Raw genomic sequence first — 26,332 nt, 5'->3', positions numbered from 1 at the left:
AGGAGGGAGGGGGCTTCTGCAGTGGAGGAACAAGTGGGAAGGTATGGGAGGGGAGGGGTGGGGTCCTTGACAGGAGGCAGGCTGGAGGAGGGGCTACGTTCAAGAGGAAACACATCAAAAGGCAGTTTGAATTTCAGTCCAGCAGCAAGATGATGAGTGTCAGCCAAAAAATATCATTCCATAACAAACCAGTTAAACAGCCAAAAAGGAAAAGAGAGCTGTTGGTGTTTGTGTGTTGATGAGAATTTCTTTCCAAAGTTGTTGTTTTATCTGTTGTGTCCTTTGTGAGCACTTCATTCGTTGCAATCCTCACCTGGCGTTGTCGTCTTTCGCCCAAAGTAGCCCAGGACATGGGAGTAGAGGTCTCTGAGCGATGCGTCACCCATGGCAGCCCGGCTCTGCCGTTGTGGCGATGAGCCTTGGGATGACCCTTGACCTCGGGGCCGTGGCTTTGAAGACAGAGCGTGAACAACAGTCTTATAGACGCCACCAAGAAGAGCCCCCTGGTGGTGTCGTGAGGCAGTGCTGCCAGGCTCCTGGGACCGTGAGCGGGAGGCTCGGGATCGCAAGGCGGAGCGACCCAAGCGGCCGCGCACACCTGAATTGCTTGATAATACTTCTGCATGAGCCTCAGAGCCCAGGATGGATCCCACACAGGATCCAGGATGTTGCCTGTCCTTGTCCCCTCCAGTCCCAGCCCTGTTTTCAAGACCTCCCGACATTGCTGCGTTCCCTGCCCCGCTGTTATCCGAAACAGTCCCAGAGGCTAATTTCTCATGTGCACCTGCTCTGTGGCTAATCCCAGCCACAGAGCCAAACTTACCTGATCCTCCTGCTGCCAGCTTCGCACCTGACCCTAACCCAGCTCCGGCCCCAGGCCTCTCCCCAGCTGAGTGGCTGTGAGTGTGGAAGTGACTGAGGCGGCGCAGCCTTGCTTTCCAGTGGGCCTCTTTACTCTCAAGGGGGTTGTGGAACTGGACTGACTCAGTCGAGGGCCGAAAGCTGACATGAACACCCCCAGAATGGTGTCTCTTGTTGCTACTACGGGACATCTTGGCCTTAGTTTGGTCTGAAGTTTGTGGTGTTTGATTTGACTCAGTGCTAGATTCTACTGTGTTACTGTCTTGTTTAATGAAAACAGACCTCTCACTTTCTGCTGCGTCTTTATCACCCTGTTTCCCTTCTCCTCTTTCCCTCCATCCATCATATTTCCCTTCCCATCCTTCTGCCTTTCCTGTATTTCCTCCTCCCTTTTTCTCCCCAGTGTGTCTTTCTAAGCTAGCACTCCCTCTAGCATTGGGTGACGGCCACTGACACTGCAATTCCAGGCACTCATAGATGCTTCGCTGCTCTGCTTCATTCTCCTCTGCTGAATCCACACTGCTATGTCTCACTGATTTACTTACCTGTCTGTCCTCTTTACAAGTCTCTCTTTCCTCTCTTGCCTCTGCTACATGCCCCATGTATTCCATATGTGTTCTAGCAACCCCTGTTTGAACAGGTACAGGTAAAGTTACCACACTGTTTTCTAGTAAATGACCAGGACTATCTCTCTCTCTTGCCTCCTCCTTCCTCTCAGCTCCTTTGTTAGTGAGGTAGTCCCTAATAGAGGAGATTAAATCATCCTCCTCTACCCCAGCCCCCATTTCACCCTCCTCTACATCTAAGTCCTTTTCAGATGAAAAGGTGAAAGCAGAATCCCAGTCGCTCACCCAATCTGTACCAGAACCTTGGCTTCGAGAGCCAATCTGGTGCCAGAACTGGTCATAACCACTACCATCATCTTGTCCCTCTAAGGATGAGGACACAACACCATTGGAGAAGGTTAGAGGGGTAGGAGAGGGGGAAGTGGGGGTGTGTGGGAGTGGTTGAGCTGCGTGACTGTTGGCTACAAGTAAGGAAGAAGTTGTGGAGTGGTGGTGAGGGGGAGTTGAAATCGAGGTAGGATCCCTCTGTGGGCCTTCACCTTTGACCCGCTCTGCGATGAAAGGCTCCATGATGTCAGAGGCACTGCTGCTCCTTGCAAGGGAAGAAGGAGCCGGACCATCCAGGTCACAGGCCACTCCCTGGAAGACCTCAGAACAGGAGGTGGGAGGCGCCTCGTCGCTCTGGGAAGAGTGGCGCATCCGAGAGGTGCGGGATGTCAGCGTGATTGGCGGGTCCTCGAGGTCTGATTATTAAGGGAAGATGAAGAAAGAGGAGTGCAGTTAGTGGAGGGGTAAATGGGAGTTGATTATGGTAAATGCACATATACAGACATAAACACACTTCTAAATGAACAAGGACCCACAAGAAAAAAAAAATCTGCAAACACATCGAGCCACAACATAAAGATAAAAAATAAAAGACCAATACTTTGTATAATAGATTTTCACATGCAACACACATCAAAGAGGAACCTACAAAAATCGAGGACACAGCACCATCAAAACCTAAATATATAGGCGAAACAGCAAGGGGACAATGCTCGTTCCAAATCCAGAGTGAATCTGAGGAATCAGTTTTCACTGTCACTGGCAAACACTGATGGAGAGGATGGTGACGCAGAGTTGGCCTGTTTTCTGTTGGACAGGTAAGTGCAGGCGGTTATCTTACTTAGCTTGCTAAAATATCTGCTTTTCCATGACAACATATGTAAAGTTCCTACAACAGTAGCTAGTAGTGTACCTACAAGCAGTGGAAGGAGGAGGGGGCAAGTTTAAATGTTGTGTTTACAAACAGTAAACAACAATTCCTGCATGGTATACCGTTAAGTCACCATATCGTGCTCAATAGTTGACTCAGCCTGGTGAGATACGATGTAAACTGGATTCAGAGCAGCATTTATGGTGGCTGAGACAGTTAATGACAACTTCATCAATCTCAACCAGCAAACAGCGTCTACCAAGAAGACCATCACCCCTTTAAATGTTTGCTTTACTCGCATTTACAACTTGAGATCATTCAGGATATTACATACATCATGAGTTCAAATAAACACAAGAAATTTGTGCTCTAGATAAAGGATCAGCGCTCAGTGAATAACCTCCTAAGCCCTATGATAAGCTATTATGGCAAGGCTTGACTATACAGACCAGCGAGCAGTGATAACTAACACGTCTTTGGGGTCATCGGGTGGGAACCTCCTTTCACCAGTGTTTCGTCTAGTTGGTCCCCCGACACCTCCAGGAGGCTAGACAGTGATCTCTGGCGTCCCAAAGACACTTCCTGAATAACAGCTCTCACTGCTCCCCACACCAACCCAACAACCTCCTTTACCTTACATTACACATGGCTTTCTCAGCCCAAACAGCACTGCCACCTTCAACAAACCCTTATTAGCAAATCTTAATCACATAGCTGTAGTTTTAAAATTGTACAAAAAGCCAACTCTATCGCACTTGGTATTTGCCTCTTCTGTAGTAGTAACATTTGTTATGCCCATTTGGCAGTTTTCACTTTGATCAGATGTCAATTGCGAATAAATGGTAACTTTTAGAGAGATGTTCTCATCTTTAAGAGACCACCACAAAACACACACCAAAAGGAAACAATAAGTAAAACAACAGTAAGGAAAATCCCCCTAGGAGAGGATATGATGAAGTAAAATCATCACCATCGCCAACAGAAATGAAGAGGAGGAGTTGAATTAAATGCCACCCTGAGAATACATGGCATCACATGGGTCATCACATAACATCTGTGATAGGGAGGTAAACAATAAGGGCACAGAAACAAAGGGGAGATAAATGCTTGTAACAGGCAGAAAATAGCGCAAGCAGAAAAAGCTAAAGTAAAGACAGAGGGACATGCATGTGTGCAGGCAGGCAGATAAGTAAAAGATGTAGAGAAACAAGCAAGCAGACAGGAAAACTGCTGGGTCAAGTTTCATGCAGACATGTCAGCAGAAACAGACACATAAGGTGCTCCATGCTTCCTGTAAAAATACAATTTATATCAATTAGTTAGTGAAATATTTTTGAACAAAGACTAACTGATGGATGTTGTTCTTCGGTATCTGCTTGGCGAAATTTCATTCCCGCACAAAGCAAAATTCAAATGTACCACAAAATGTCAAAACCACAACAATAACCATAGTCATTTTGGGGGGCTGTGGGGATCGTCCATTTGTCGCATGCAAAATTTCAAGCAATGCTGATGAGATTATTACACAGCTTTAGGGAGAATGATGCATTTTTGATGTCCAAGGATTTCTCAAAATCACACTGTCACCAGTTACAGGTAAAAAAAGTGAAGGACCATATGATTCCTGAGGGAGCACATGCAAACTGTTGCTTCAGTGATGACAAACAGAGAGTCAGACAAACTGACAGAGACGAGAGGACAGGCATATAGTTCCAGTTTCGGACAGATGTAGAGACAAGTTAAGTTTCCAGGCAGACAGGTAGTGCAAGGAGTGTGTACCTGCCAGCTGGTCGGCAAGGGTGGGTAGTAAAGGGTGGTGGTGGTGTAGGAGGACAGGAAGAGGCGGAGCCAGAGCAGGAGCACTCTTAGCACTGCGGATAAAGGCTGAGGACAGCAGAGAGTCCCCCGTAGAGCAGCTACGCAGGGCTGAAGAGGGTAGGAAGAACAGGTAGAAGAGAGACAGAATAAGGGGGGGAAGAGTGTGAGACAGAAAAGGAAGGAAGAGAGGCGGAGAAGGCAAAGAAAGAAGGAAGCAAGAGGGGAAAGGGGTATTGTTGAAGTGAAAAGTAAAGTGAAAAGGTGAGTGGAAGAAAGGTGGATGTATGGGCAAGTATGGAAAAGTGAAAGGGGGTAAAAACAATGACGTCAAAAGTAACACCAGAGAAAATAAAAACAATAGATAGAGAGAAAGATGGTAAAAGCCGGAGCAATGCCAGTAAAAAGAAATAAGGTATGTAAAAGTATGTATTAGAAAAAAAAGATTTATGGGGAAGAGACAAAGCATAAAAAGAGAAAGACAAGAAATTAATGAAAAGACAGGCAGCAGGACAGTGTAGAAAAGAGGATGGTTCAAGGGTGGACGTAAAGGGAAAGAGAATGAAGGTTAAGGAAGTGTAAGACAGGGTTAGCTCTGGAGGAAAGACAGTGAGACAGTGAGGGACTGGTGGCAGCTTGGCACTCTACAGCCTAAATCTCCTCTTAAGAGGAGGAGCATTATTGTTAATGCTAGCCAGATCTACTGATTACTTGCAGTCACAACAAAATGAGATTGTCTGCAAGTTTGACCAAGTCTATGTCATTTTATGTATATTAACAGATGAATATGCAACTGAAAAAATGCGACGAAACAACCGCACACTTGCAGGAAAGTTGGTTAGCATGTGCAGGCTTATTTCTCACAGGAAAAGCACAGTTATAAATGCTAAAACTTGTAAAAGTGGTGTTGAACCACATACAACACAGCTTGCAGGTCCAGAAAAGCTGTTAATCCCAGCAAGTTACATCAATATTGTGATATGGGACTAGATACTGTCTTAAGATTTTGAATATCTTAATATCTTTAGTGTTGTCTTTTCCTGATTTGAAAGGCTGCATTACACTAAAGTGAAGTAATTTTCTCAACATACTAGACTGTTCCAGCTGTTTCAATATTTGCCTTTAACCACTGAGTCATTATATCCACATAACTGAAAATAATTTATCAAAAATTTCACTGTGTAAATATTTTGTCAGGGCACTAATAGTCAACTCTACAATATCCTTGCAATATCAATAAAATTGTAGAGTTGACTATTAGTGCCCTGACAAAATATTTTCACTGTGTAAATATTTTGTCAGGGCACTAATAGTCAACTCTACAATATCCTTGCAATATCAATAAAGGCATTTGGTCAAAAAATGTGGGGTATTAAATATATTATGTGGACCCTGCTAACAGTATTCTTTTATTTGGTTGCTTCTTAGAGGCCACTATGGTATCCACAAAAATGTATCATTTCTTGTATCCCACTCTGTCAGGTTATGCATATATCATCTCTGACAACTGGAGCAGAACCTCATTTATTGAAACAAGTACCATATTGTGATAAATGAAAAGTTAACAACTTGTGACAGGAGACACGTGAATAAAAAAAAATTTGGTTGTGTGTATTTTAGATTGAAAGATCCTCATTGATGCATGCCTTTTAAGCAATTAAAGAAAATCCATGTGCATGAGCTGTCATCATCTTGCTCTAAGCTAGTACTGGTATTTCACTGTGGTGTTATGACCGTTTCTTTCACACCAGTGGCCACAGTTGAAGGCTTTGCATAAACAAGACTCTACTGAGGAGGAGGAATGACAGTAAGCATGCGCCGCGACTTCCTGTCAGACAGACAGGCAGGAGATGTCAAGTTAAATAAAAGTGACTTGAGAAGAAAGAGAAGCCATCTTATTAAGCACTCTGAGGAAAACCAGGGTGCTAGTTTTTTTCCCCCAGTGGTGTTCCTCTTCAACATTAACATAAACACACACCAGACAGTTTAAAACAAATACACAGAACAGTGCCTGGGAGTCTGTGTTATCAATATGACTAATAGCATAATTTTCTGTCCTTTAAACTTGTAGCTCATTAACACCGGAGGAGGACAGTCGTGTAAGTGGAGTTATACTGACCTACAGTTTTCTGGCGGACAATACTCCTGGCCTTTTCAATGCCTGGTGAGCCAGCGGTGGTGGCGCTCCGCTGCCTCATGGCTGCTGCCTGACCTGGTTGGTCTCTGCTCCAGCCTTTAGAGAAGGATCGATCCACAATCTGCCGCTGGCCCTCTGAACCTATACCTGGTGTAGATGGATGGAGTGGGACATCATTTCTTAATGCAGATTTAATGTTACTTATTTTGAGACATTGTGCTTTTTTTCTTTTATCTGTAACTATGTACAGATAAAAGAAAAATTCTAGTGTACAGATGTTGTTGCTAAGAAGTCCTGCATGTCTCCGGTGACAGACGAACCTTTTCCTTTATGTTTCTTCTGTTTTTGTTCACTGAGTTTGTCCAGAGGCAGCTCATTCAGATCAACACTGTACAGGTTCCTGGCCAAAACCTGAGGCACAAAGACACACTGCTCAAACATGTGTTTATGTTACAATAATGGTTAACATAGCAGCACCGAAACTGTTGTCTTGGATCAGTACTTAAGGCAAAAAGCTGATTTTTCATATGCCGAGGCAGAATGGATATATGGGTATGGTAGGTCTCAATGTAATCCAGTCCACATCAATGGCAGAGCACATGAGAATGACCAAATCAACAAAATCCGCAAGTCTAGTATTAATCAAGCAGGCAAAACGCCCCATTTCTGAAACACTCCTGGTGTGGTATGACGCTGTGCAGAAGACAGTACAAAACCAGGTAGCCACACCGCTGTGTATCGTGGAACTGTGCCTCCTGGCTTCCTTACAGTCAAGATGGCAGCAAGTATGATGAAAGTGGTGATTTCGTCATCTCATATCTTGCCTTACTTTAGTGGATCCTATCGGTCATGGAATTAATCTGCAGATGCTCTGGTTCAAAATAAAACCAAATGTTTCTCTGGATGTCAGTTTTTAAGCCACAACTACGGCCAAAATGTGGCCTGCAACAGACAGTCAGGCTTGTTGTTTTTAGCTGAGATGATTTCCAGAAAACTGTGGCCCCTTCCGCCTGGTTAAGAGTGGGTGTGTAATCATTGATCTGGGTCAATATAACCATTCAATGATCAATGATCAAGTATCATTAATTAAAAGTGAAAACACTGATCAATAACATCCTCTTTAGGTTAAGCTTATATTTTGAAATTCTGTGTCACAGACTCACTCACACACATACACACAACCAAATGCGTGATCCCCTCCAGGCTTACGCCTGGTGGTGATGATCACTTTGAGTACCTTGGTCAAGGTCTCCATGGTGAGAGACCACTCAGTGACCAGTTCGTCCCAGCAGGTAAGAGAGGAGAGGACGGAGAGGAGGTCGTCCCACAGTTCTCTGCTGATGTAGACGTTTAAGTTCCCCTTAATCCAGGCTACTATCAGTGTCTGTGCAGAGAGGGGAAAGAAATGATAAAAGTTGTACTAGAAAAGCTCTCACTGATACTCACTGAAACGAAATACAAGTCGGCTGGATTGTACCTGAACACTAAACTTCATTTTGGTGTTCTGAAAATAACTTTTGGTAAATATTAACATCATAAGCAGGACTTGTGTTTACTAACATATCTGTATTCTGAATATATAAAGACAGCTGGATACTTGAGAGCCTAAGATTATATTCAAATATACTACTCCTTCAATAGATGATTACAACATCTGCATGGATGCATCATGTACTTCTACATAATTCTGACTGATATTAGAAAAAATACATCTTTGTTATATCTGTCTTTGTACCCAACTACATGTTGAGCATTTAGAACTCCACATGCCAGTCTATCACCCGGAAGCTGTGTTGCTGTAGACAATAGCAATCTTATCATGACTGCAACAGTGTTCCTATTCATACATTTGTTTCTTTTTTCCAGGTACCACAGAGACAACTCTGTCTCCCTCTACCACAGTTAGCTGAATGTTTGGCACCCAAGAGGAAAATATTTGGCCAGTTTGATAAAATGATATTAATGTACCTGAAAGATAGGTCCAGCCAGTCTGCCTGACAGCGTGTTGCTCTTCTTGCCCTGGGGCATGATGGATGGAGGTCTTTTCATCACTGACTCTGTTACCCTCAGTAGAACCAGTAGCACCTGCTCCCTACAAACACATTCAAAAGCAAGCAGAAGAGACAAATCTTTTAACAACACTGTTCTACTGCAATGTATTTAGACGCTGCATCAATGTGTTTCCTAGTCCACAGTAACAGGTGTGATTTATTGTGTATCTGGTGTCTGTGCAGCTCAGTTTTTAGTTTACCATGTTTTCTGGTCCATGGTCTCATGCATGACAAGGCTGCGGTAGATGTTCAGGACTCGCTTGCACATGTCGACATGCTCCTCCAAAAGGATCTTGATGTCATTGGCTGGCTCCAATAGGAAAACATTGGAGGAGTGGGTGATAAATACCTAGAAAGGAGACAGACAGTTAGGATGTAAAATGGGTCCACAAACAATTTTTATGGATGATTATATAAAGTCAAGCACGAACAGTAAGATGTCACTGCACCAATGAGACATTTGTGCGTATATGAAATGGGCAGATAGTGTGTGTTGACCATACCTGTAGTGTAGTCTGAACTCCAGCATGAACGTTGTACTCCAGTAATTCACTGTCAACAGCCTTGTTCATTCCCTGAGGAAGAGAGAGGGAAAAAACACACACACAATTATGAAAGTAAAAATAGCTAAACATATCCAGGCAAATGCACACATTCCAAGTTTAACAGCAGCAAAACTATATCAAAACATCCCTTTACAAACTCTCATGCAACCAGCATGATCATATACAGTAACTAGTATAATCCAAGTCTCATTTGTGTAGTCGTACGCCCAGTACTTGCCAAATACATGCATTTTCACTAAAACCTTACTATTATCACTTCCATAAACAGTCTTACACACAGACAAGAAGAACACCTGCTATGTTTGTGCTCAAGTGTTTTAAATAGTGAGGTTTTAGAGAAAATGCATGTGTTTAGGAAGTACTGAATAAATAAGACTCAAATTACACCACACAAGCTGTGAAAGAGTTTGTAAACAGATTTTTTGATATAATTTTGCTATTGTTAAGCACAATCTCCATGACTTAAATTTATTAGGAATTCCTCAGTTTTGGGATTCTTAGTCAACTGTGGAGGCATGTGAGAAAAACAAGATTTTCTTCATCAATTCATTGTAACACAGAGTGAGTAATTAATATAAAAATGATCATTTGGGGCGTGAAGTACTCCTTTAGAGCCTGCCTGTCTTACAAGCCCTGGACTCTTAAAGTGACACCCCACCTTGAAGTCTGATGCCTTACCCTGTAAATTAAACCAGTCTTTCTTTTCTGTCAGAATACCTCTGTCAGTGGGCATTTAGATATAGTAAATCACTATATAAAGGTCTGTTCTGATCTGTCTGGCCTACCTTTATTTTAAACATTTCAAGATTACACTACTGAATTGAGGTAATTTCTCACCTCATCCTCCTTGTCTCCGAGCTGAGAGCCTGAATCCAGGCTGCTGGTTGTGGGATAGGGGCCCTCTTCTGGCTCCTTCATAAACACTGGCCTGTCCTCCATGGAGATCCACTCCTGGTAAACACGGACCACTTTACGCATCGCTGCAGCTTCACACATGGGAAGGAGAAACGCCTATAAATAGATAAAGAAAGACAGACGTAAAACATTGAGTGACTTGTTCATGGACATACTGTGTTAATAACAAAAAAAATAAATTCCAATATTAGCAAAATTACACCTAGATCCACTCCAACTGCAGGCACAAACTTACATTAATGGTTTGACACACTAGAACCATCAGTTACATAACAACCCAACTCCCTGAAGAAAATCATTTCTCTGTCACCTGTCTAAAGATCTCAGTGATGAAGTTGACGTTGGTTCTGGAGCTGGTCAGTACTCTCCTCACCACCTCCATGTCTGTCAGCTGCTCTTCATCGATGGAGCAGAGTGAGGAGGAGCTGGGCTCCCTCTCTGTCAGCGTGGATGTGTTGGAGTGGCTTTGTTCAGGCTCCCCTCCAGTCCCTGGACCCCCAGAGAGCCCCATGCTGCCTCCACCCGATCCAGATGAGCACCCACTACCTTCCAGGTGGCTGTCAGACCGAATCCCACCTCCACCGCTGTCGTCTGAGCTGCCTGCAGAGCGAGCTGCCAGTCCGGCTGCTGCTCGCTGGAGGTGAAAATTTGGGTCATAAAGTGAGGTGAGAAAACAATTTAAAAAAAAAAAAAAAAAAGACTGTCCCATATAAATATTTGTGACGATAAATGTTGTCATTCATTTCTGACCGCATCTTGGACTTTTTACTTAACTGAGAAAAGAGAGGAACTTTTCGGTGACTTGAACCACCCTGTCTATTAGCAAAATATGTACAGTATGTGCTGACCTGTATGTTCTTAGGGACATTTTCTCCCTCTGTTCCTGGGATGTGCGTGTGTGCATTGGGTCGTGGCTCGAGCCAGAAAGACACCAGCCAGCGGATGAAGATGACTCGGGCCTGAAGGAAGCTTTCCTTGGTGCAGTACACTGTTTCACTCCCGTCTTGTTCCCTGCGCACCACGCTGTAGTAGGGCTTAGGACGCATCGGAGGCACGTCTGCAGGGAAAGAGGAAAATCTATATTAATGTAGTCTTTGGTTACAATAACACAACAATACTGTTCAGTGTGTTCTAATAGGCTATTAGGTTTACAGAATCAGGTAGCTATTTCAGATCTAATGTTACTGACCCAGTATTGGGTTATAGAGGCTGGTTTCCATGGCGAAGTTGGGGAAGATGTGAGGAAGGTAAAACTTCCTGAAGTGACCAAAGAGGAAGCTGAAGCCACGTTCATGGTTCTCTTTACAACGCCACTCAAGAGACTTGGCCTGGTGAATACACAAACACATACACACACACACACACACACACACACACACACACACACACACACACACACACAAAGACAAACAAGCTTGTGTTATAAAGCGAGCATTACGCACACAAAATAGGGTCAGGCGGAGAAGAGCACCATTGTTTTAGGGGAGAATGTTATCAGTGTGTGTATGAATGCATGTATGTCTATGTGCATGTGTGTCTGTGTGATAGCAGCAAGAAGAGGAAATAAAAGAACAAAGCCTGTGTGTGTCAGTAAGGGATGACATTTGTATCTGAAGGGGTTAGTGATACCAGTAAGGGATTGCATGAATATTTCATCTAGCATCAAGTTTCTATATATATGATAATGTCAGTAAATAACACCTGGTTTCTCAAATATATTTGTTTATGCATTAGTGGCATTAGTGAGGCATCATAACATGTACAAAGTGTAGTTATGTAGTGTTAGCTGTGTTAGTAAGGAATGATGATAATACCTGGTTTACCATGTATTTGAGTAGCGCTTCTAAAAAGTAAGCAGTGAGGTCTTCCTGGTTCTTGTCACCTGACTGGGGAGGAACCAATGGAGTGATCTCTTCCGGGGTTACCTGAGCTGCAGGGGGAGAGCAGGATCATTTAATGTTAAATTCATAATGAATACTGCAAAATATGATGTCATTTGTCTAATCTCTGTTTAAATTGTGGTGTGTGCGTGTGTGTGTGTGTGTGTGTGTGTGTGTGTGTGTGTGTGTGTGTGTTTCTTCGACTAACTCTCTGTTAAACTCAGCGGCGGGTTAATCAGAGTGTCCAGGGTGCGTGGGGTCCCATGGCAGAGCGGAGCTGGGAAGCCAGGAATCAAACAGGCGAACATGCAGAGCTGCTCACGCTCCGCATTACTCTGCAACGCCTGCATCCACAGCAAGAACAAGCGCACACCTTCACGACGGATCTACAATGTAGATGAGACATGGAGAAGAGAATCCAAATTAGTACATGTTACTCACAGCATTTATGTTTTCTTTAAATTAAGACTTTAATTTAAGAAGAGGCTGTACTTGTCATTTAAGGAAGCAGGGAGGATTAGGATATAGGGGCTATGGCAGACAGGTAACGGGGGCTACATTCACATTACAAGCAAATGTGGCCCAAATCTGACTTCTTGTTCTCATGTGAAAAAGATGTGATTTTGGAATTAATGTGTGTTTTTCTATACATCCAGGGTTTTTTTTAAAGTCATACTTCACAGTGCAGGCGCAGATCATTCACCATATGTGTCGAAGCGGTCTACTGAAATGACAGAAGGCTGCCGTAGCTGTACTGTTGCTGTGATAGTCTGCCCGAGTCTCCAGCCAATACAGCCTGACTGCCACACGTTTTCTGATGGGGACAGCTTGCCTGCATGCCGCAACAGCCTTGTCGTGAGGCGGTGACAGAGACATTGGAATGTAGCCCTGGACATGCTTAAGTTTTGGAGGAACTATTCCTCAATGAAACCCTGCACATCAGTGCTGCACAACTCCTGATTCTTCTCTTGGCCACACCCACACCTCTCTCTCCACAGACCTACCAGTAATAGCTGGTAACAGAGCTGTATCTATAGCTTTTGCATTGCTTCCTCTTCTCACCCTCATCCTCAATATACGAGGAACTATCATCTGACCTTCACAAAAAAATCATTCAGGAGATGAACGCTTGCTCTGCAACGGCATTCATTTTTTCCCCAAATGCCTGTCTCAAAAATGTGACATTTCTTGTTGTTGTTATTGTATGACATTTTTGGTTACATGTAGGCGTTTCAGGGCAGAGATTCGTTTACACTGATGTCAGACATATGTCACTTCAAACATGAATGTGAACAGTTTAGGGATCAGATCTGTGGGGGAATCTGAATTGAGCATTAAGCCCTGTAATGTGAACGTAGCAAGAGTCAACAGCAAATCAGAGTGGTACCTTCAGAGAATTCCCAGTGTGCAACAGCTTTTTGAGGATCAGCCCTGAGAGAGAAACACATGTGAGCCTTGCATTTCAAAATACAGTGCATAGTAAATATAAGGGTAGCCAGATCCAGTAACATTAAAAACTGATTTCATAGGACAAATAATCAGTTGCCACACTGCAGTAAAGACATTTTAAGGGCAATATAAACACATACAGGCCCTACTGAACCTCTGGGGTGTCAGTGAAGCTTTACACTTTGATACCGCAGCACTAATGTAAAGAGTATTTATTGTAATGTCACAGACCAACCAGAACCAAAACTTTGAAAAGAGAAGATTGCACAGCATGTTGTAGTGCAGCTTTTGTCCTCTTACCCTGCATGTATTTTATCACGTGAGAGGCTATTACATCTAAAAACTAGTCAAACTTGATTCAACACGTAGCTTGCTGGGATGATCTGATCTGCTGCGCACATGTAAAGAAATAAACTGTAACGTGTTGCAAGAGAGGGGCTGACAGTGGTTTTGTGTTAGTTACCGATGCTGTGGAACTGCCATCGGCTCTGGATTCTCTCTGGCAGGAGCTGGAGTATTTTCTAGAGAAAAAAAAAAGATTTCAGTCAGTATGACATTCCTAAGTAATCAATAACTCTGTGAAGTCTGTTTATTGTCCATCTTCTACCTAACACCTCTCAAGGAAAACATATATTAAGCAGCACATTCTTTTGTCTGAGTGCTCACTGGACTTGTGCTTTGCCCAGCCTTGTTCTGAATTTAAAGTGCGTGGGGCCAAATGGAGGTCAGTAACACACACATACTGACTCTGCTATCTTATCCTGGCGACTCTAGGCACCACCCAGTCAGTGTTGCTAAATACCAGTGGTCTTATTCTGGGGTCAATGCCAGCTTGTGCTGTGGTACTGATCCAGACCACCTACAGAAAGTTAGAGTTCATGGAATCACAAACGCTTCACATAATGTGAGAGCTCTACTCTGATGTCATGTTGCAACAAGGTTTTAGTAAAGAGTTTTCTATAGATTTCAATTTTCATTGGAAATTTGCAACAATATTTTATTACCTCAAAGATGAAGAGAATTGAGTCCAGCTCCTCCCTCTGAGACTTATGACCTGAAACACACAGACTAGCTTAAATAGAGCACAATGATATGGCTGAATAACAATGATACATTGCTTTATTTCTACACTGTAAAAGCAGACTAATCAGAGCTTTACTGTTTGGTTGACAGTGAGAAAAACGTACCTTTTTGCTTGAGGCTGACCTCAATGGTGACAAAGTTCTCAAAGAAGACATAGTAGATATGGGAGTAGTTCTGGTCGAAGAACTGTTTCAGCTCTGACGGCTCTGCATTTTCTGGAAAATGAGAGGGGAAATAAAGTTGACAATTAACTAAGACACACACACTCTCAGGAGAAGAACACCAAGGTTAACTTTAAACTGTTCACAAACTTGTCCTCGATTCCTCCAGAAAGGCCAACTGTCTCATATTGAAAACAGTTGCAATGCGACCATCCTTGTTTTCATTACTACAACACACCTGCATAAAACTTCACTTCATCATGCATACAAAACATCAAATGTGCTTCTCCACTTGACCCCACATCTCTGTTTATTTTTGTATGCAGTCAGAGAAAAACTAAAATATAACATTAAAACATACAACGATAAAAACATCAGCGCAGAGTCAGACAACTTGACAATATATCTAAGCAATGAGTCTTTCTAAATAAACAGATAAACCCATTAAAGGCTATTTTCTAATTGTTTCAGAGTTAGAAGTCTAAAACACATTAGAGCTGTAACAATTAATCAGTTAGTTGTCAACTATTAAATTAATTGTCAACTAATTTGATAATTGATTAATCGGTTTGAGTAATTTTCTTAAGAAAAAAAAAAAAGTCAGTGTTCTCTAACTCCAGCTTCTTAAAGGTGAATATTTTCTGGGGGTTTTTTAATGACCGTAAACTGAATATCTATGGGTTGTGGACAAAACAAGACACTTCAGGTGGTCATCTTGGGCTCTGAGAAACACGATTGACATTTTTCACTACGTCTAACATTTTATAGACCAAACAACTTAGCAACTAATCTAAAAAATAATCAACAGATAAATTGACACCGAAAATAACTGTTGCAACCCTAAAACACACCTATAACACTAAGAAAAAAACCTGCTGTGAAGACCCAGCACTTGTGACTTTTCATCACAGGAAATATATTTGAGCAATGTAACCTCACTGCAGCATCTAGGTTCTCTAAATACACTTGTGTCATGTCAACCTGTGATAAAACAGACCCACAGCCCAGCCTGGGTCCCTGCTACAGTTTCACAGATAAACTGCTTTAAAGGATGTGAAGTTTACCTTTATGTGTTCTGGACTGAATCTCCACCTGAACACCCCTGGCTGTCATTTGAGCGGAGATGTTCAGGCTCAGAGATAAAAGCACACGCTCATACTGAGAATACAACCACCTCTATAGTTCAGGGTCAAAAGTGAAAGAAAATACTCACGCATGTAGAACTTTTAGGCTCTGCACTGACACACACAGGCTCATGCACAGGTACACACAGACAAACCCTTAAGAGCCTCTGGTAATAGTCTTTGGGTTTGTTTATATGAAGTCTAAAAGAACTCTGACACACACACACACACACTGAGGCCGTCTGTGTTCTATGCCATAGTGGTTGTCCTTGTAAGGTTTTAGTGGCCTAGCTGAGTGATTTTCTATCTTTTCCTCCGCAGACTGACATCTTTAACACAACAGTTCTCAATACCCCATCACATATGCCACCTCCATAGCTGCCGCACAGAAGCCATTTCCTACAAAACCCATTGCAAATTATGAAGTCACTCTTCACATGCACTGACACAGCAGCACTGAATGCTACTTTGGTTTAGACCTCAGATGATGACCAGTACTACATTTACCTGCTGCTCTATGCCACAGTCAACAAGTGTGAACTGGAGAGCTATAAAAATGATCTGCCTTTCTCTGAGGTTTCTGTAATGTTCTGTTTTCTGTTTTTACACAGTGTACAACCATGATCTAAATATGAAAATGCCCTTAAAAAGGTATTTTCTGATTACCTTAATTATGCTATGCAAACATTTAGACAAAACAAGTTCCTTAAGGAATCACCATTGTAGGGTCAGATAATGAAAGGAAATCCTGACCTTGTAATGTGTTACAGAGGTGGCATTTTCTGTCATTATCGACTGAGCTATACAGCTTGTAAACACAATAGTATCTTATTTAGACAATGGCTAGATTCTTAACCTCAATATAAATGTAATCAAGGCTTAGTCATAATCCTAAACACAACCGTGGAGCTAGCTATTTGTTCCAGGATCTGGCAGAGCCAAACAGGCCTTAAGATCAGTTACTTAACCTGATTACATCAAAGGAATTGCAAACTGATGCAATAGCTTCTTGCTGAATTAGTCTTTAAGATCAAGTATGAACTACAATATTACAAAAATAAAACACACAAACAAACAAAAAAAACACAAACTATCCAACACTTTTAGTGCTCACTCTTTGTGTGTTTCCAGGAGAGGGTCTTGTTTTAGAGTAAAAGCTGGTCAGTCAGTTTTTTTACGAGAGTGACAGCTACAAGAACATCATCAGCAACATGGCCGCTGGCCAAGTGATTCTTGCTGTGGGGTGTATTTTTTTAGCCTGCTTGCTCTCCAACGTGGCATTGCTCCAGTTCACATCAGCGCTGCAACTAATAGTGCCCATATGCATTTTCTCCAAGTGGTGGTCTGGCACCGTGATCGTTAAAACTATGTGGTTTGCTGTTGTTCAACTGTCTGAGAGTTCCTTCTCAAACAATGTGACTGCAAGTCTGTTTGTGTGTGTGCGTCAGTGTGACTGTTATCAAGGTCTTGTATTCCCCATTGAGCACAATGAGGGGCACACCCCTTTCTCTCTGTGTCACACACACACACGCACACACGCACACACGCACACAAACATAAAGTCCAGTAGCTCTTACAATAGAAACAGGAAGTTGAGCTACTGTACTGGCTATAGAGAGGAAATAGTAGAGGCTGTTTCCCTCCCCGGTCAGTGTTTGTGTGTTTGTGGGTGTGTACATGTGTGAGGGCAAGTGCGTGCCAGTGAAAGATACACACAGGCGTAAATCACAAAACGCACTCACAAATCCATCACTTATTCATACTCATTACCCTAACATCATCCTTACTCCCACACACAATCAAAACATTGCACTTGGTTCTGAGCGGTAACACATCTTAACACATGTTAAAAAAAGACCTTTCTCAAACGTCAGGTCCTTATCCAGAACTCGGGCACACCCCTGGTACAATCAAAACAACCTGGCTAAAAGCGCATCACTGAAATCTTTTGCAGACAGCTTCATACACACGTTATCACATGGTAGTAATCATATAACATGGGATTCTTCTCCATTCAGAAACCTTAAGTCGAAATCCATTCAAAAATTTGACATTGTAATGGAACTGCCACTAACACAGTGTAAAGCACGCCTTTAAACCCTCGTATACCTCGACAGATTGAGTTGGCAGCGGACACAGCTAGCCCCATTTACTTTAAAACACATTTCACTTTTAGTCGATATAACAAGGCTCATAACTGTCCGTCAATATCATTATAACGTTAATGGAATAAGAAAAAATCCCAATAACGATAATAAAGACGAACGACTGTAAAACAATTAGAACAAGTGATCAAGTGTTTTGCAGTGTACTACAGGTGAGTTGCCGAATTGATCAGTAGATACTTAAAAAATCTGAAATAGTCTCTAGTTTGTTATAAAAGGGCTGCGCCTCTGTTTACATGCAAGACAACTTTGACATTCGTGATTTCCGAGAGCAGTTTGGTGTGGCATTCCCTGTATCCACAGACTGGCACGTATGAGCTAACCTGTTAGCTGCTTAATAATTATTCTTAACTTACCTATGACTATTCTGAGATGTTTCAGCCTCGTCAACACGTCCTTCTTTGGGTCCAACACTTTCTGTGTTGATTTTTTAACGTCCCCATGAGGCTTTTTGGAAAACATTCCTGGGGCAGGAGACACAAGAATGCGATGGCAGACAGCAAGGAGGAGCTAGCTGTGTAGCCACTTAAACAGCCTCAGCTAGCGTTAATCTTCAAACTGTAACCAAAAATCGTTGCTCCTTGGTCATGTATTAACGTAGCGCTGCGAGTTAGCAGCCCTCCGCAATAGCGCGGAGTATATCAGTTAGTAAATGTTGTCGGCGCATTCTGCTTTACTAAAAAAAATATGTAAAACGGAGCGGGGCAAAGCATCCATCCATCGCACCTCCCTTCCACAACAGTCCGCAGCCTGACAGCTAACGTTAAACTAGCTGGTTAGCTAGCTCCGCTGTTCACTTAGAAAACATCATGGCGGAGGAGGGAGGAGGGAAAACAAAATAATGGATACCAGATAAATCCAACGTCAAAACAGTTCAACAATAAGCAAACTTTGGTTATCCCGTTTGAACTATATAATATGCGAATGTTACAAAACTGCAACATATTTCTGACACAAACGGCATTTCTAAATTTACGACGGTTAAGTTTAAAACGCCTTTCGACAGTTGTGCTCGAGCTCTCCAACTGAGGCAACAGTGTTGAATCCTGGGTAACGTAGTGTACGGCTGGCTATTGGCCTGTTAGTTAAGTGAACATTGGCAATGCAGAAAACTACAGCTCCCTACACAAATAAGAGCGCCCTACAGAGATTTGTTTTTAGCCTAGCAGGGACACACGAGTGAAATTGTAACCGAGTAAAAAATAACTTCAAGCTTTTTGGTTTTCTTAAAACATTCTCGCAAACGTCCTGCATCTCTCCATCGTGTAAGTTTTTCTTTATTTTCGAGATTCCTATTTTACATATTTTTGTAACAAGTCGTGCTAGTCTTGCTTGCTAACTAACTATACTGCCATGCTAACATGCTAACGTAATGCTAACATAATGTGTTGGCACTTGTCGTTATTTGTCTTGTGTAATTTGATTATTTAAAAGGCAAACAGCTACATTTCTTAGTGAATTAAAATTGCTTTGGGTGAGTAACATTTAACAAACTATCTCAAGCAATAAGATATAACCATCTACCGTATGGGTTCATTCTTGTGTTCAGGAATATACATTGACGTAACAGTACTTCCCACGGTATTTTAATGTCATTTTCCAAATTGATCCGTCATAAAAAACAGCTAAATTAAAAGACAAATATGTAGAAAACATAGTCCAGTAGAAATTGATATTCGGCGGTTTCCCCACACCACTATTTGCATTTGGCAAATGGGGCTATTTCAGTTATGTGGATGGATTAACATCATCCTACGACCCTTTAATGATTTTTTTCAGAACTTTTATAACCATATCAGGTGAAAGAAGTAAAATGAGTGTGTACATCAACAAGTCATTCACAATTATATGTAATTACTTTGAACAGCCAAGTCAAGCCAAGTTTCCGTTGTCATGCACATATGTCAATAGGCTTAAAACTGGATAAATGGAATTAAATAATATATCAAAAGCACACAGCTGTATCTATTGCAGGTTCAATAAAGCCTGGCTGTTTTTCTATATAACACTACCAGTCTGGAGTAAACCTGCAACCATGCCGGGGCACCGTGATCGGGAGAAGAAGGAGAGCACAGCAGAGGAGATGGAGGTGGAAGAGCACGAGCAAGACGCGTCCAGCTCAGAGGAGGAAGATTCTGACACCTCCTCTGTCTCTGAGGATGGAGACAGCTCTGGTGAGAAAGTCTTACACAGCAGAATATGAGCACACCATTTTTTTCGAATTATGTTAATGATTGCCATTAAAAGAAGCATGATTTAGGTGTAGAGAAAAAGTAGTTGCTGTTCAAGGTTTGACTGGACGTTCCCAGTCAATGAGTTATCTGCAGAAATATGTGTCAGCCAGGTTTTGCTTCCATATCAGCTCCTGAGCAGTTTCTGTCCCCCATCACTCTCATAATATGGAACCAAGAAGAGATGTTTGTCTTTATCATGTTCCAGAAATGGATGAGGAGGACTGTGAGCGGAGGAGGATGGAGTGTCTCGATGAAATGTCCAACCTGGAGAAACAGTTCACAGATCTCAAAGACCAGTGAGACTGAAATGATTTTTTTTTTACATTTATCTATTGACTTTGAAATTTGAAAATGGCATCAATAAGAATTAGTTGTGGCTCTAATCCCACATGTGTTTGTCCGCAGGCTGTATCGTGAGCGTCTTAGTCAGGTGAACAGCAAGCTGGCAGAGGTGGAGGCTGGGCGGGCAGCAGAATATCTGGAGCCTCTGGCTGTACTGCTAGAGAACATGCAGGTCCGCACCAAAGTGGCAGGTAACTTCAACACACAGCCAGAAACACTTCATGAAGTCTGATACACTCTGGTCCCCTTATTTAGTCTCTCATTTTGTGTTATCCTTTGTGTTTGTCAGGTATCTACAGAGAGTTGTGTCTGGAGTCTGTGAAGAACAAGTATGAGTGTGAGATTCAGGCAGCATGCCAGCACTGGGAGGTCAGACACACACACATTTTAATTCCCAAATGTCTTATAAAGAGTTACTGCTGTGATTATCTATTTTTTTTCTGTTATTCGATCTATGTGATTTGTGGTGGAGTATGTATGTATTCAGATGTATGCTTGTGTGTTATATTATGCTTATGTTTTTGTGTGTGTGTGTGTGTGTGTGTGTGCGCGCGCACGTGTGTGCAGAGTGAGAAGCTGCTGCTGTTCGACACAGTACAGAGTGAACTGGAGGAGAAAATTAGAAGACTGGAGGAAGACAGACACAGCATAGATATTACATCAGGTGACACACTCAAAACACAGTTGTCATGCATGTGCATATCCATACATTTTATTACAGTATTAGGAACACACTAGACGCATCCAGCATTTTATTTTATATTCAGTGCATGCACAAAACATTGTAATCCGTCTGTCTCTCTGTGTCCCTCTATCAGAGTTGTGGAATGATGAGCTTTCAGGAAGGAAGAAGAGGAGAGACGCTTTAAGTCCAGATAAGAAGAGGAGACGACCTTCAGTGGTGTCTGATATCCTTCCGCTGTTAAAACCTCTGTTACTGTTCCCATTGATACTATTTAGTTTTTATACTGCTTCTGTATATCCCAAATGCTGGTATCTAGATGGTGTCTTATATTTGGAATTGTGTGGCACTGTCCTTGACTCCACTCACGCCCATATATTGTTTACATGCTACCTGACTTGGACATCCTGGAGGACTGGACAGCCATCAGAAAGGTGTGCAAATGTTTGTTGATAATCAAAGCTGTGTCTTTGTCCCTTAGGTGGCATTAGTCTGTGTGTGAAGGCAACGTTTAACAGCTGTGTGTGTTGTCTTCCAGGCTGTGGCTACTCTGGGTCCCCACAGAGGGAAGGCCGACTCTGACAGCCCTGTGTTCCCATTCAGACCAGACAGGAGCAGACCCATTCTTAACTGCTGAGGAACACACACACACACACACACACACATACAGTGTCACACACACACACACACACTCAGTCACACAATAGGAATATTCAAACACACCAGGATCACAAACACATGCACAACATAGATGCAAACATATATATGACAAGCATGAACATTCTTTGAATCTTCCCACAATCCACTACACTCCTCAGCTAACAGTGACACCAGTCGGTAAGCTGCCTCTTGTGCCAGCAGGCACACACAATAAGGACTCATGGGTTTGAACCCCTTTAGAGAACAAACAGGAATAGAAGCATTCATTTACTTTTTTGTTGTTGTTTTTGTCTGTATCAGTGTTGGTTTCTGTTTACTCAGTGGAGAGGTACAAGAAGGTTTCCCTCTTAATGGACAGTTGTAAGGAAAAGTGTGATGCCCAGATTTCAACCTGTACAGGTTTTTAAAGACTGATGTCTGCTGAAGCCATTGAAACTAATCCCAGTCTTCATCACATTTCATTTCACTGTGAGAAGTTATTTTTGGAATGACTGTGTGCCCCAGATTTGTGTTGTTTTCAAGGTGTTGAAGCCACTGATGTGTCACTGGACACAAACTAATGAAATCAGGGTTTTATTGACTGATGTCTTGGAACTGTTCAGTAGCAAAGAAAGAGCCACATTGCAGAGCATGTGTGTGACACAAACTGGCATATATTTTATTTTTCAATTTTATCATCATATCTTCTAAATAGAGGGCTAATACTCAAAGTGGCACAAGACATGACTCCTGGCTTGAAAGTGAAACAGTGTTGAAACATGATTTAAATCATGTTTACATGTGTAGTACACCATTTCAGACTATGATATTTATAGTTTGTCCACTGAGGATTAGATTAAGACTGTTTGTATTAAAAAAGGTTTTACATTTTGGATTGTAAGGTTTGAAATTATCGCCTCCCAAAATCCTAGATTTGGTGATAGTGCCATTGTCTTTACACACAAAATGAGTGGGAACGTGACCAAAATCAAGCATTGTGTTTGACTTTGATTGTGGCAGTGTCAGCTGGCATTCCAGCTGAACTTAAAATTTTTGTACAACCTTGTTAACACCCTGAGTAAACTGTTGCCTAGATTTAGTAAACATGTTTTACAGCTAGCAAACTCTGTTATCTGACATGGAAACCATTTAACAAACACACCACAAGCTACGTTGAGTTTTCACAATTGTTTGCAGCGCTGTAATCACCAGCAGTTCAAGAGCCTTTGCAAACATTTAAATTTGAGCATTTATTTTGGGATACCTTAGCGTGTAGAAGGTTTTCCTTTGTGGAGTATTTAAACCAGGATGTCAGGACCCTTATATGCTCAGCGACAAGGTCAAGGAGAAGGTTTCACAGGCTCCATGTAATTGTGTGTAATTGTAAGCATTGAGATTTTGGTCAGTTGTGCCATGAGATATTTTAAATTTTTGTAACTTTTTTTTTTTATTGTGGATCAGTTCAAATGTCTTGTATGAGACTAATTATACTTTTTGGTAAGCTGTTTTGAATAGTTAGTTGGTGATCATATGACACTTTGTACAGTTTTGTTGTTTCAAAGCATCCAGCACACAGTGCCTACTTTTAAGTCAGCTTCATTGTCACATTCTTTTTCTTGCATTATTAGTCACAGAGTCACAGTTTGGTTGCAGTGACTGTGGTTGAGACAAACTCAGTGGTAGTAGTATTCAAAATGAAAGATAAGGCAAGAGATACTCCCAAGATCCTGTGTGCATTAGTGACCACGACAGACTTTGTAGTACATTCAGAAAGGAATAATACTTAGATTTGGAGATAGTGGTATGTGGACGTTAAGGTAAGTTAAAGCCTAAAATGTTAGTGTCCATCTGAATATAATCTATAATCCAAATTCAAGGAGGTATTGTATTTCTACTGGACACTGACATGTTAGACATTAACTCACCCTTTTCAAACTGCCAGTGGACTTCCTCATACCACCGACTCTGTTGGTAAGTGGTGATAAGCACATAGCAATAATAGGGGTATTTCAGTAGATCTGTTTGACCATATACAGTGTTTTTGGGATACCAGGGCATTTTCAATATATTTTTGTTAACAGAGCTGGTTATTTTTATGTGGATCATAAAATAAAGTCAGTTCACCATTACATCACTGCAACCGCAAACCGTAATCAATAATGTAATGAGTCATGGTAACTGCATTTACAAAATTATTTTGTAATAACTGAGGGACAGAACATATGAAAAGTTAAAATAACAAGGCATCCCTTTAAAGTTGGTATTCAACAGGTATTACTGTTACATTCTCTTCTTCTCACATCTACCTCTTCTCTGTCTATATGTTGCTCACTTTTTAAAGTAAAATCCATGTTTGCATTATTACTGGTTTTTATATGGCTGCGTAGGAATTGTCAGGAGTATTTTTAAAAAGCCTACTGTGACGATGATGATGATGATAATTGTACAGACAGGGAAGGAACCAAACCATGTCCTTCCTTCCAATGATACCCTGCCACTGAATCTTCATAGACACACCCCACTGTTTACAAAAGACGATGAGCAAACTGCCATTTAATAAAATTGATTTCATAAACAGATGTTTTTAAAGATTAAGGTGTTGGGGATGTTAAATATTCACATCAATATTTTTTTGACAGTTGATGTTAATGTGTCAGGTATGTATGTGTCTTTCTTGTTGATGATGTGGGTGGGTTTTACAATTAAAAGTTTGTTTTATACGTACTTTGTGGCGTCTCTGTTAAATGTATCTTTGGTGATGAAGACGCTGACTGACAGCAAGGCATATAGTGAGCACATTGACGGTTTACATTATAGTCAAAGTAGTGCCAGACCAAGGAGAGCCTCCAGCCTCAGCTCTTTGCAAGCATTAATCTCCCAAATAAGAATGAAATATTTAGCAGTTTTCCATTACAGTGTTTACAGAGTGCTTTACAGGGCCTAAACACAGCATATAAAAAGGAAGTAGTGGCTCATGCAGGAACTAATATGGAGGCCATACCACCAAAGCTGCCTTGATCAAAGAGGACTTAACACCAGAGTATATATTCTGCTAATAAAATGACTATTGATCACACTAAAGAGCACTTCTGTACTGGAATGGAAGGAATGTACTGCACAACCTCTGTATCTCTACCACATCACTGACCACAGGGTGCATTGAGGCTTGTATAAAAACACCGGTAATAGATGACTTATGATGATCTGTTTCACTCTCTGTAGTACAACTGCTGTAAAACAGAAATATTTAGAGACAACAGGTGCATACAACCATGAAAGAGCCAACCGTAAAAATTTGCTCACACTGCTTAGTCAAGCAGGATTTGCCCGCCTGGTTAAAACCACAATGACCTCAACAAATTCTCAACAATACTATAAGAAAACTGTGGTTGGACTAGAGGTGTCACACAACCACAAAAAAATGTTGCTCAATTTTGCCTCATCTTCAACCGTTAGCAGTCTGTAAAGACCTGTGCTGCAGCTCTCCCTAAATTAGTTTGACAGTCAATTGTATAACAGCTTGTTCCTCATGTTTCCAGCACGGGGGACAGTGACTGTGGCAACCTCTACAAATGGTGACATCATACCATCTATATAGTGAGCATAAGCCCAGGTGTGTCTCATTTTACTTACAACTTCTTTCTTTAGAGACAGAACACAAGAGGCTATAATAAGCTACATTTCTGAAGGCAAAGCCAAGTGTAAGTCAGTGTAACAAGATCAAAAACATGGGTTGCTTGTTGCTTTTGGTTCAAAACAATAGCTTTAAAGATGGAAATGTTGCAGTCCACAGGACAGCCAGTGAAGTTCAGTTATGATTCACCACAATAATCTGTTTGACTAATGGTCTTATTCCAAAAATAAGTTGCAGAGAGGTTAATAGGTCTGTCTCACAGCAGATTTTGTGTTTGTAGAACAAAAAAACATTAATGATGGCTTTGTTCCAATAAGTGTCCCACAAAGAAATGTCACTTTGTCAGCATGTGGAATACAAGAACCCAGTTTCTGGTTTACCCAAGTGGAATGGAGCCAACATTAACATCTTATGCTACACCCATGATTTTCCTGTTTTGACATGTCAAAATGTCTGCTGTGAAAAAGGTCTGTTGTCACTGTGTATCAGAACAAATTTCTATGAAAGTTACTTTATCTGTCAATTAGCCATACCATAATATGAATGATATTAAAACATATAGTTGAAAGTAGGGCATTTCTTATTACCACAAACACTGAGTTGATATTCTCCAAGTCAGTATGTATCATCTGTATTTTCATGAATTAGGGGAAAGCAGCATATGAATATTTATTCAGAATTCAGAGATGTTATATGGGCAGCCTAATTATTTGAAACATGATCAAAATTGCAATATGGCCAACTGCAATATCCAAATTACATGAGCTGCTTTGTTTTTGATAAAAGGCAAAATGTGTCACAACATAGCATTGAGATGTCACAGCCAGCCT

The 26,332-nt window shown here is 41.6% G+C and overlaps 2 protein-coding genes across 8 annotated transcripts in view; one reads left to right on the top strand and one right to left on the bottom strand.

Annotated features, from left to right (window-relative positions):
• The window catches only part of ralgapa1 (Ral GTPase activating protein catalytic subunit alpha 1), a 76,872-nt gene extending 57,873 nt beyond the window's left edge, over window positions 1-18,999 (bottom strand). For 2 of the 7 annotated variants that reach the window (XM_078174909.1, XM_078174911.1), the window contains exons 1-19: window positions 18,328-18,999; window positions 14,626-14,736; window positions 14,443-14,492; window positions 13,902-13,959; window positions 13,377-13,420; window positions 12,198-12,375; window positions 11,924-12,039; window positions 11,299-11,437; window positions 10,958-11,166; window positions 10,420-10,743; window positions 10,032-10,205; window positions 9,132-9,203; window positions 8,829-8,977; window positions 8,546-8,669; window positions 7,815-7,961; window positions 6,898-6,988; window positions 6,560-6,724; window positions 4,405-4,551; window positions 314-2,170 (exon numbers count right to left, since the gene is read on the bottom strand). In XM_078174909.1, coding sequence (XP_078031035.1) covers window positions 314-2,170; window positions 4,405-4,551; window positions 6,560-6,724; window positions 6,898-6,988; window positions 7,815-7,961; window positions 8,546-8,669; window positions 8,829-8,977; window positions 9,132-9,203; window positions 10,032-10,205; window positions 10,420-10,743; window positions 10,958-11,166; window positions 11,299-11,437; window positions 11,924-12,039; window positions 12,198-12,375; window positions 13,377-13,420; window positions 13,902-13,959; window positions 14,443-14,492; window positions 14,626-14,736; window positions 18,328-18,433 — 4,261 coding nt within the window. In that variant the 5' untranslated portion in view covers window positions 18,434-18,999. The remainder of the gene's footprint in view (window positions 1-313; window positions 2,171-4,404; window positions 4,552-6,559; window positions 6,725-6,897; window positions 6,989-7,814; window positions 7,962-8,545; window positions 8,670-8,828; window positions 8,978-9,131; window positions 9,204-10,031; window positions 10,206-10,419; window positions 10,744-10,957; window positions 11,167-11,298; window positions 11,438-11,923; window positions 12,040-12,197; window positions 12,376-13,376; window positions 13,421-13,901; window positions 13,960-14,442; window positions 14,493-14,625; window positions 14,737-18,327) is intronic. The other 5 variants (XM_078174912.1, XM_078174910.1, XM_078174913.1 and 2 more) reach the window with 5 other exon arrangements.
• A 106-nt stretch (window positions 19,000-19,105) lies between these two features.
• Window positions 19,106-24,592, top strand: brms1la (BRMS1 like transcriptional repressor a). Its single transcript, XM_033641793.2, has 9 exons — window positions 19,106-19,236; window positions 19,987-20,145; window positions 20,411-20,501; window positions 20,611-20,738; window positions 20,837-20,916; window positions 21,115-21,211; window positions 21,366-21,455; window positions 21,599-21,663; window positions 21,768-24,592. The coding sequence occupies exons 2-9, from the start codon at window positions 20,007-20,009 to the stop codon at window positions 21,864-21,866; spliced, it is 789 nt and encodes a 262-aa protein (XP_033497684.1). The 5' UTR covers window positions 19,106-19,236; window positions 19,987-20,006; the 3' UTR covers window positions 21,867-24,592.
• The last annotated feature ends 1,740 nt before the right edge of the window (window positions 24,593-26,332 follow it).

Source organism: Epinephelus lanceolatus, chromosome 15 (genome assembly GCF_041903045.1).
Source record: "Epinephelus lanceolatus isolate andai-2023 chromosome 15, ASM4190304v1, whole genome shotgun sequence".
In the NCBI taxonomy this organism is placed as follows: domain Eukaryota; kingdom Metazoa; phylum Chordata; class Actinopteri; order Perciformes; family Serranidae; genus Epinephelus; species Epinephelus lanceolatus.
Note: the sequence above shows the minus strand (reverse complement) of the source record. Positions and strands in the feature narration are given on the sequence as shown.